We start from the raw sequence: 11,343 nt of genomic DNA on the forward strand, positions 1-11,343 counted from the left end.
ACTAGCGCAAAAATTATATTGTGAAATTGTCAAAACGATACTTTACGATATATCGTCAAAGATAATATCCCAAGGGCCTCCCGAGTGGCGCAGCGGTCTAAGGCAGTGCTAGAGGCGTCACTACAGACCCAGGTTCATTCCCAGGCTGCGCCACAACCAGCCGTGGCCAGGAGTCCCATAGGACGGCGCACAATTGGCCCAGCGTCGTCCGGGTTAGGGGAGGGTTTGGCTGGGGGGGCTTTACTTGGCTCATCGCGCCCCCTTGTGGCGGGCCGGGTACCTGCAGGGCTGTCCCCGGTCGCCAGTTGAACGGTGTTTCCTCCGACACATTGATGTGGCTGGCTACCGGGTTAAGCTGGCGGGTGTTAAGGAGTGCGGTTAGGTGGGTCATGTTTCGGAGGACGCATGACTCCACCTTTGCCTCTCCCGAGCTCGTTGGGGAGTTGCAGCGATGAGACGATCGAAATTGGGGAGAAAAAGGGGGTTAAAATACAAAATAATAAAAATATCCCGATATGTAACTGTATCCAATCCCCCCCCTTGAGGCAAATGTGTTCCTTTTGAGGAGAGGAACCTATGTACCGAATTTCAGGACTAGCTCGGAAAAGGGGTGAGGGGCGTGAGCTTTCGAAGTTTTTGTTTTTTCAATCACTTGTGACATAACTAGCAGAAATGCCGGGGTTCAAGCTGTGGGCCCACTTTGCCACCATCAGGACAAATTGGACACATCAGCCTAGGATGAGCTACTTCTGTACGTTACCATTGTAGCCAAATACCAAAACTCAAAACCAAACTGATCATGCAATATGCTTTTGATGTATTTTTGACCGTTTTTAATGATGTCGACTACTTTAAACGTCTTCTTCTCCAGAACCGAAGGACCGTTCGGCACCAAATTTGCCACATAGCATCTATGGATGCACATCTTCAAACCCTAACCCCATTTTCCAAGACTCTTGCTCAAACATTATGGCCGCAATGAGCTTGCATGAATGATTTTTCCTGTTCAACAGCGGCCAAACTGAACCAAATTTCATCACAGTCAAACAGGTCAAGAGATATACGTGTGCCCGTTACAGCGCCACCGTGTGGTGAATCTGAATGTGCTTTCATATGTTGAGTCCTGACAGTGTTTGGAACGTGTACCAAGTTTGGTTACAATGCGAATATCCGTGTCTGACAACGCCCACGTGAATGTTTATTGGTCAGTAGCAGCCATTGTTATTTTTTTGCCATGCTAGTCTGTAAAAACGTTTTGAGAGACCTTGGTCCATACATGCCGTGTATCAAGTTGAGTGCAGATCTGTCTTTCGGGGGCTAGATGAGTAGCGTTTGAAGTGTTTTTCTAAACTTTTTTTTTTTTTTTTGGAAAATCCATCATGGCAAGGCCTTATGGGTCCTTGAGGCAAACCTTTTCTTTGTGAGGAGAGGGACATACACTACCAGTCAAATGTTTGGACACACCTACTCATTCAAGGGTTTTTCTTTATTTTTACTATTTTCTACATTGTAGAATAATAGTGAAGACATCAAAACTATGAAATGTGGTCCTCTGTAGCTCAATTGGTAGAGCATGGTGCTTGTAACGCCAGGGTAGTGGGTTCGATCCCCGGGACCACCAATACGTAAAAATGTATGCACACATGACTGTAAGTCGCTTTGGATAAAAGCGTCTGCTAAATGGCATATTATATTATTATTTATGAAATAACACATATGGAATCATGTAGTAACCAAAAAAGTGTTAAACAAATCTAAATATAGTTGATATTTTATATTCTTCAAATAGCCACCCTTGATGAATGCATTTAAATTAAGTTGTGCCTTCTTAAAAGATAATTTGTTGAATTTCTTTCCTTCTTAATGCGTTTGAGCCAATCAGTTGTGTAGGGGGGGTATACAGAAGATAGCCCTATTTGGTAAAAGACCAAGTCCATATTATGGCAAGAACAGCTCAAATAAGCAAAGAGAAACGACAGTCCATCATTACTTTAAGGTCAGTCAATACGGAACATTTCAAGAACTTTGAAAGTTTCTTCAAGTGCAGTCGCAAAAAAACATCAAGCGCTATGATGAAACTGGCTCTCATGAGGACCGCCACAGGACTGGAGGAGTAATCACTGTAGCAGGCCTCAATAGTATTATAACTAGCAGTGGCAGACTGGCAGTATGCTTCCCCCCCGAGTTTCTTCTTCCAACACTTCTCTCCTGTGTGTGTGTTTTAGGACGGTTCTCTGCTGCTGACGTCTGCCTCGTGGGGTGTCCCTCTGTCAGCTCTCTGGAGCATGCAGTCTGTCTTCCAGATGAAGTTAGTCACACTCTGTGCCATAGTCTGAACTGCTTAGTCATTGACTGGTCTGGTTAGCCATTGACTGGTCTGGTTAGCCATTGACTGGTCTGGTTAGTCATTGACTGGTCTGGTTAGCCATTGACTGGTCTGGTTAGTCATTGACTGGTCTGGTTAGTCATTGACTGGTCTGGTTAGTCATTGACTGGTCTGGTTAGTCATTGACTGGTCTGGTTAGTCATTGACTGGTCTGGTTAGTCATTGACTGGTCTGGTTAGTCATTGACTGGTTTGGTTAGTCATTGACTGGTCTGGTTAGTCATTGACTGGTCTGCTTAGTCAGTGACTGGTCTGGTTAGTCATTGACGGGTCTGGTTAGTCATTGATCGGGTCTGGTTAGTCATTGACGGGTCTGGTTAGTCATTGACTGGTCTGGTTAGTCATTGACTGGTCTGGTTAGTCATTGACTGGTCTGGTTAGTCATTGACTGGTCTGGTTAGTCATTGACTGGTCTGGTTAGCCATTGACTGGTCTGGTTAGCCATTGACTGGTCTGGTTAGCCATTGACTGGTCTGGTTAGTCATTGACTGGTCTGGTTAGTCATTGACTGGTCTGGTTAGTCATTGACTGGTCTGGTTAGTCATTGACTGGTCTGGTTAGTCATTGACTGGTATGGTTAGTCATTGACTGGTCTGGTTAGTCATTGACTGGTCTGGTTAGTCATTGACTGGTCTGGTTAGTCATTGACTGGTTAGTCATTTCTTTAGACACTTTCACAAACAAACCGCCATCATGATTCTCTTTCTGTGTTTCAGGCATTCCTTTTTGGACGACCATTACGTTGAGTTCAGTAAACTGTCACAAGACCGAGTGATTGGCACCAAGGACCAAGTAGCTCATGTAAGTCTGCTCTCCACCTCGTCTTACACCGTGTGTTTTCTGTCACTTGTTGCTGACCTTATACTTTGAACTCACGGTGTAATGCTGCTTCCCAGTACTTCCTACGAGCAGTGTGCAGGTCTCTCATTTCTTTATCCATGGTAGTTTTTGCCCGGCACCGGCTTTCTCAAGTTTAGGATGTTAATTTCACCTTGTTTTTGTGTCCTGTCCAAGATCTATGACATCCAGTCAGGCCAGAAGCTGCTGACCCTGAATGACCCTGGCCTGGCCAACAACTACAAGAGGAATTGTGCAACTTTTAACCCTAGCGACGACCTGGTGCTGAATGACGGAGTCATGGGACGTGCGCTCTGCTCGGGCCATCCACAAGTTTGACAAGTTCAATATGAACATCAGCGGCGTGTTCCATCCCAACCGCCTCGAGGTCATCATCAACACGGAGATTGTATCCTTATTCCTTCCTGTTTGGTTAACATGTAACATTACTGACAATAAGGGTATGAACAACTTTATTAACAAAAACAACAGTCGCAACTCACTACAGTAAATGTAATGCTCGCGTTTATTAACAGAGCAAATCTACCTAATTAAAAAAATATATATATCTGTAAAAATGCATCCTGTTGCTTTTATTGTGAGTAGCGCCAGATGTGTATAAACTTAGGGGGGGATCTAATTGTTGCCTTTATAACTAGGGTGGGAGTTTATCCACGTCATGTCAGTAAAAAACAGCCCCAGGGTGAACATTGATGTGTGATTGAAGCTGTTTGGAAGTGACGATAACCTTGACGGCTAGGCCAGTGGGACCTGAGAACGTTCCATCTCCTCCACACTGTGCCTGCCCTGGACCAGTGTAGAGGGGTGTTTAACAACAACGCCACCGTCATGTACGGAGCCATGCTGCAGGCTGATGAAGAGGATGATGTGATGGACCGACAGATGAAGAGTCCCTTTGGTTCCTCCTTCAGAACCTTTGACGCCACCGACTACAAACCCATCGGTACGACCTAAAGGTCACAGGTCAAGCATAGGGTTTTTGTTTCGTGGGTAGTGGCATGTTGGTTGAAATTAACTTCTGGTTGTATGTTCTTCCTCAGCTACTGTGGATGTGAAGAGGAATATTTTTGACCTGTGTACTGACACCAGGGACTGCTACCTGGCTGTCATTGAGGTAAACGTCCTAGTTCTATTTCCATTGCTGATATTCCAAGTTAAATCTTCTATCTCTGCTTTGAACATTTCATCAGTATATATGGTTGAAATCATGTAGGAAGAATGAGCTGTATTGTGTGTGTCCCATATTCTTACTTATGGTTAGGGTGGTGATTGGGGTTATGGGTTGGGGTGGTATTGGGGTTATGGGTTGGGGTGGTGGTTGGGGTTATGGGTTAGGGTGGTGGTTAGGGTTATGGGTTAGGGTGGTGGTTGGGGTTATGGGTTAGGGTGGTGGTTAGGGTTATGGGTTAGGGTGGTGGTTGGGGTTATGGGTTAGGGTGGTGGTTATGGGTTAGGGTGATGGTTAGGGTGGTGGTTGGGGTTATGGGTTAGGGGTGGTGGTTGGGGTTGGGTTAGGGTGATGGTTAGGGTGGTGGTTAGGGTTAGGGTGGGGGTTATGGGTTAGGGTGGTGGTTGGGGTTATGGGTTGGGGTTAGGGTGGTGGTTGTGGGTTAGGGTGATGGTTAGGGTGGTGGTTGGGGTTATGGGTTAGGGTTTGGGTGGTGGTTGGGGTTATGGGTTAGGGTTTGGGTGGTGGTTGGGGGTTAGGGTGATGGTTAGGGTGGTGGTTGGGGTTATGGGTTGGGGTTAGGGTGATGGTAAGGGTTGGGGTTAGGGTTAGGGTGATGGTTGGGGTTATGGGTTAGGGTTAGGGTGGGGTTTGGGGTTAGGGTGGGGGGTTGGGGTTAGGGTTAGGGTGATAGTTGGGGTTAGGGTGGTGGTTGGGGTTAGGGGTGGGGTTATGGGTTATTGTTTGGGTGGTGGTTATGGTTAGGGTTTGGGTGGTGGTTGGGGTTATGGGTTATTGTTTGGGTGGTGGTTGGGGTTATGGGTCGGGGTTAGGGTGGTGGTTGGGGTTATGGGTGGGGGTTAGGGTGGGGGTTATGGGTTAGGGTGATGGTTAGGGTGGTGGTTGGGGTTATGGATTATTGTTTGGGTGGTGGTTGGGGTTATGGGTTTGGGTGGTGGTTGGGGTTATGGGTTGGGGTTAGGGTGATGGTTAGGGTGGTGGTTGGGGTTATGGGTTTGGGTGGTGGTTGGGGTTTAGGGTTAGGGTGATGGTTAGGGTTATGGGTTAGGGTTTGGGTGGTGGTTGGGGTTAGGGTGATGGTTAGGGTGATGGTTAGGGTGATGGTTAGGGTGGTGGTTAGGGTGATGGTTAGGGTTGGGGTTAGGGTGGTGGTTGGGGTTATGGGTTAGGGTGATGGTTAGGGTGGTGGTTGGGTTATGGGTTGGGGTTATGGGTTGGGGTTAGGGTGGTGGTTGGGGTTATGGGTTGGGTTTGGGTGGTGGTTGGTGGTTGGGGTTAGGGTGATGGTTAGGGTGGTGGTTAGGGTTAGGGTGGTGGTTGGGGTTATGGGTTAGGGTTTGGGTGGTGGTTGGGGTTATGGGTTAGGGTGGTGGTTGGGGTTATGGGTTGGGGTTATGGGTTAGGGTGGTGGTTGGGGTTATGGGTTAGGGTGGTGGTTGGTGTTATGGGTTAGGGTTGGGGTTAGGGTTAGGGTGGTGATTAGGGTGATGGTTAGGGTGGTGGTTGGGGTTATGGGTTAGGGTTAGGGTGGTGGTTGGGGTTATGGTTAGGGTGGTGGTTGGTTAGGGTTAGGGTGGTGGTTGGGGTTATGGGTTAGGGTTAGGGTTGGGGTTATGGGTTAGGGTTTGGGTGGTGGTTGGGGTTATGGGTTAGGGTGGTGGTTGGGGTTATGGGTTAGGGTGGTGGTTGGGGTTATGGGTTGGGGTTATGGGTTAGGGTGGTGGTTGGGGTTATGGGTTAGGGTTAGGGTGGTGGTTGGTGTTATGGGTTAGGGTTGGGGTTAGGGTTAGGGTGGTGATTAGGGTGATGGTTAGGGTGGTGGTTGGGGTTATGGGTTAGGGTTAGGGTGGTGGTTGGGGTTATGGTTAGGGTGGTGGTTGGTTAGGGTTAGGGTGGTGGTTGGGGTTATGGGTTAGGGTTAGGGTGGTGGTTGGGGTTATGGGTTAGGGTGGTGGTTGGGGTTATGGGTTAGGGTTAGGGTGGTGGTTGGGGTTATGGGTTAGGGTGGTGGTTGGGGTTATGGGTTAGGGTTAGGGTGGTGGTTGGGGTTATGGTTAGGGTGGTGGTTGGTTATGGTTAGGGTGGTGGTTGGGGTTATGGGTTAGGGTTAGGGTGGTGGTTGGGGTTATGGGTTAGGGTGGTGGTTGGGGTTATGGGTTAGGGTTAGGGTGGTGGTTGGGGTTATGGGTGATGGTGGTGGTTGGGGTTATGGGTTAGGGTTTGGGTGGTGGTTAGGGTGGTGGTTGGGGTTATGGGTGGTGGTTAGGGTTATGGGTTAGGGTTTGGGTGGTGGTTAGGGTTTGGGTGGTGGTTGGAGTTATGGGTTTGGGTGGTGGTTGGGGTTATGGGTTGGGGGTTAGGGTGATGGTTAGGGTGGTGGTTGGGGTTATGGGTTTGGGTGGTGGTTGGGGTTTAGGGTTAGGGTGATGGTTAGGGTTATGGGTTAGGGTTTGGGTGGTGGTTGGGGTTAGGGTTAGGGTGATGGTTAGGGTGATGGTTAGGGTGGTGGTTAGGGTGATGGTTAGGGTTGGGGTTAGGGTGGTGGTTGGGGTTATGGGTTAGGGGTTAGGGTGGGGGTTATGGGTTAGGTGATGGTTAGGGTGGTGGTTGGGGTTATGGGTTTGGGTTATGGGTTGGGGTTATGGGTTGGGGTTAGGGTGGTGGTTGGGGTTATGGGTTAGGGTTTGGGTGGTGGTTGGGGTTATGGGTTGGGTTTGGGTGGTGGTTGGTGGTTGGGGTTAGGGTGATGGTTAGGGTGGTGGTTGGGGTTTAGGGTTAGGGTGGTGGTTGGGGTTATGGGTTAGGGTTTGGGTGGTGGTTGGGGTTATGGGTTAGGGTGGTGGTTGGGGTTATGGGTTAGGGTGGTGGTTGGGGTTATGGGTTAGGGTGGTGGTTGGTGTTATGGGTTAGGGTTGGGGTTAGGGTTAGGGTGGTGATTAGGGTGATGGTTAGGGTGGTGGTTGGGGTTATGGGTTAGGGTTAGGGTGGTGGTTGGGGTTATGGGTTAGGGTTAGGGTGGTGGTTGGGGTTATGGTTAGGGTGGTGGTTGGTTAGGGTTAGGGTGGTGGTTGGGGTTATGGGTTAGGGTTAGGGTGGTGGTTGGGGTTATGGGTTAGGGTGGTGGTTGGGGTTATGGGTTAGGGTTAGGTGGTGGTTGGGGTTATGGGTTAGGGTGGTGGTTGGGGTTATGGGTTAGGGTTAGGGTGGTGGTTGGGGTTATGGTTAGGTGGTGGTTGGTTGTGGTTAGGGTGGTGGTTGGGGTTATGGGTTAGAGGTTAGGGTGGTGGTTGGGGTTATGGGTTGGGGTGGTGGTTGGGGTTATGGGTTAGGGTTAGGGTGGTGGTTGGGGTTATGGGTGATGGTGGTGGTTGGGGTTATGGGTTAGGGTTTGGGTGGTAGTTAGGGTGGTGGTTGGGGTTATGGGTGATGGTGGTGGTTAGGGTTATGGGTTAGGGTTTGGGTGGTGCAATTCTCCCTGATGATGCCATGCTATTGCTCTCTGTTCTACTCTCTTCTTCGTGTGTCCCAAAAAGAAACTAGAGTAGAATGTGGGAAGTTTAGTCCTCTCTGTTAGTCAGCAGTTCATCTCAAGGTGTATATTCTTCTAATGTCTATAGAACCAGGACTCCGTCAACGTGGACACAGTGTGTCGCCTGTATGAAGTGGGGGAGACGGAGACTAGCTGAGGAGAGAGAGGATGATGAAGAACAGGTAAGAGATGCTTCTCTAAACTAAACTCAGTCTAACTTTAGTGTCTCTATACTAAACTCAGTCTAACTTTAGTTTCTTCTCTATACTAAACTGTAACTTTAGTCTCTTCTCAAAACTCAGTATAACTTTAGTTTCTTCTCTATATCAACTCTCCCCTAGTATTCCTTATCTCTAATATCCAGTCTCTCCATTGCTGGACCCTATTGCCCAGTGGTCTTCCATCTAGGTTCTGAGGACCCACAGGGGGTTGCACACCAGAACGTTGTTCCTATCCTAGCCCATCACTAAAACACCTGCCCCAGCCTCTCCCCAAATGTTTGCCCTTGTGTTAATGTGTTCAAATGTATCAAGTATGTTGTCTAAATGTGTGTTTTTTTGAATGTTTCATCTTGCTTCACCTTGTATTGAGGTAATGTGTCTGAATATCCCCCCACCAGGAGGATCAAGACGATGATGATTCTGATGATGATGATGATGATGACGATGATGACATGGATACAGACCCGCTATTGGCGAGCTGATCGAGGGAGGAGACGGAGAGGAGGATGGAGGAAACGATTTGTCTCCCTCGGATGATGACGCGGTGGCCCGGCTGCTCAGTGCTGACGACGAGGATGAGGAAGACTCTAACAACGACGCTGGAGATTGACCTGGATGTGAGTCTTCTTGGGACAATCGTTTAACTCACGCACACCAAACATCCACCAGTCATGTCTAGAAGCAGCCCAAGACCCGGCAGCATTGGAGATGTTTAGTACAGGCCCTGTTTCCCCAGGAACCAAGAGGATCATGTCAAATTCATTGATTGATCAATTGATTTTTGGGTAAAACAATTAGGTACGGTTTCAAACCGTAAAGGTAAGTTATTAAGTACACAAACACACACCCCGTGAACTTATTTTCATCTCCCTGTCTGTCTTCCCATACAGCTGACAGTTCCGACAGCTCAGACGGCAGCACAGACACCTCGGACCTGGAGGACCAGCTCTTCCTGTCTATGAGCGACTAAACAGGACATGACAACCAGGAAGTGGCAAAACAGGAAGTGGCAAAAGGGACACCCCATCGCCGCCTTAGCTGGAGGAACCAACTCCCCTATGAATATGAATTTAAATGCACATAGAGGAAAGATGAAATAAAAAAGATCATGTTTGAGGCAAGCCAGGTGTGAGGAGATGGTATAGTGAAGGACCGATGACTTGAGGGTGTTGTTGGACATGGCGGCTACCCACTGAATTCCAAATGGAAGCCTAGGAAATACGCCCAAGGCACTCTTGTTGCTCAGAGAATATTGCGGTACTTTTCAATACCTCTCAGATCTTCTTGGGTTCCATTTGGAAGTCTGCTCTAGTTTGACAGGAAGGAAAACAGATTTGATCTTTAGACCGAAGGATTTCACTTAGACAGGATGTCAAAGACTTTCTTTATAATGACGTGTGGCAATTTGAATTGTACAAAAATATATATTTTCAGAGTTTTTTTGTTGGGCCCTTTTTACAGTTTTTTCCAACTGCTTACACACGTTTCAAAACTATGTCTCCTTTTTTCAAAACTCTACACACAATTCCCAAAACTGCACACACAAAATGCAAAATGCCTCACATCTCCTTCAAAATGTAACACTGCATTCAAAATGCCGTAAACACATGTCAGAATGAAGCATTTGCATCAAATGGCAAACACTTCTTTCATAATAGTACATTTTGGATATACCATGTAAACACTGTTGTTCTAAATCTAAAGCTCTTTGGTCTTTCATAGGCTTATATCTACATTTCAATACAATGTTCTACAGTGAAAGTAATCTGCTGAGAGGGGTAACAAGTACACTTGTAAACACCAATGCAATGTAGAAACAGAAAATATTTATTAGGCCAAACATTACTGTTGTATACAGTAGCACACAACAAAACCATAAACATATGTAAACCAAAAGTATATTCTTTGGAATACAGTAAAGAACACAATTGTGTGTGTGGGGTCCCGGGGGGCAGTCCAGGAATTGGTAGGGGGTGGGCAGTCACCAGTGCTAAGCTACGCTTCATCTCTTCTCCGGGCTGGGTCTGGCCACAATACTTTGTCCACATCACAAGATACGTTTTCTCTTGCCAAACATCGAGGGAAGTATCTCCCAGCATGGTGTATCCAACCTTGGACAGAGGCAACCTCTATGTCCCCACATGCGTCCTCCATTGCCTGGAGAAGCGGCTGCGGGCATAGGGTTGGCAATCATACACTTTCCAGCGCCAGGCTGAGAAGAATTCCTCTATGGGATTTAGAAAAGGTGAATATGAGGGTAGGTACAAAACTACAAATTGTGGATGGGTGGCAAACCAGTTTTGGACCAGAACAGCCCGGTGAAAACTAACATTGTCCCATATAACAAATCATCTGGATCAGGGACAAGCATTGTGTAAATTGCATCCAGAAAAGTGAGCCTATGGCCGGTCTTGTACGGACCCAGTGTGGGCATTGTGATGGAGGACCCCGTTTGGAGTGATGGCAGCACACATAGTTATATTACCCCCACGCTGTCCAGGGACATTGGTAATTGCCCTCTATCCTTTTACATTTCTTCAGGCGCCTGGTTTTGGTGAGTTGAGCCAACCTCATCCACATAAATAAATCTCCTTCCTTCTCTTCTTTGCCCTCGTCCTCTTCTTCCTCTTCCTCTTCCTCTTCATTTTCCTCTTCCTCCTCCTCCTCCTCTTCCAACACTTCGTCTTTGAATTTGTCCTCGTTGTTTGTTGTCCCCCTGCCTCTCCCTCCTACTCCTCTTGCTCTCTGTCCATTGTTGGCATCCATTGTTCAAAACAGGTAATCTGACCTTTGACCTATTTATAGGCCTATACTACAGTAAAGCAGTGATTGGTTAGTGATCAGTTAAGCAATTAGTGTTTGCACATGTGAAGAGTGTGTGTGACCTGGTGAATAAGTGTGGCATTTTGAATGGTTGTGTTTGGAAAAGGGATAACCAAGTCTTCCTGTTAGATTTTTGTGTTTTAGGTAGAGAATTGTGTGTAGTGTTTTGAAAAAAAGTGTTTTATAATTGACAACTGAGTCAAAGGCTGAGAAATAGCTTATGGTTTTGGAGATTTGGTGTGTAGTTTTGCACTTTGAGTGAGAGGTTTCAAAAATCGCTGACATGAAAAGATTTTGTGTATAAGCAGTCGGAAAAAACTGTAATATAAATACATTTT

The 11,343-nt window shown here is 47.3% G+C and overlaps 1 protein-coding gene across 1 annotated transcript in view; it reads left to right on the forward strand.

Annotated features, from left to right (window-relative positions):
- The window catches only part of LOC121574710 (DDB1- and CUL4-associated factor 1), a 28,971-nt gene extending 20,853 nt beyond the window's left edge, over positions 1-8,118 (forward strand). The window contains 7 exon segments of the mRNA XM_045223212.1: positions 2,226-2,308; positions 3,102-3,186; positions 3,400-3,521; positions 3,523-3,631; positions 3,988-4,186; positions 4,284-4,357; positions 8,050-8,118. Of these exon segments, the coding sequence (XP_045079147.1) occupies positions 2,226-2,308; positions 3,102-3,186; positions 3,400-3,521; positions 3,523-3,631; positions 3,988-4,186; positions 4,284-4,357; positions 8,050-8,118 (741 nt within the window).
- Positions 8,119-11,343: the final 3,225 nt, after the last annotated feature.

This window comes from Coregonus clupeaformis, chromosome 10, assembly GCF_020615455.1.
Source record: "Coregonus clupeaformis isolate EN_2021a chromosome 10, ASM2061545v1, whole genome shotgun sequence".
In the NCBI taxonomy this organism is placed as follows: Eukaryota; Metazoa; Chordata; class Actinopteri; order Salmoniformes; family Salmonidae; genus Coregonus; species Coregonus clupeaformis.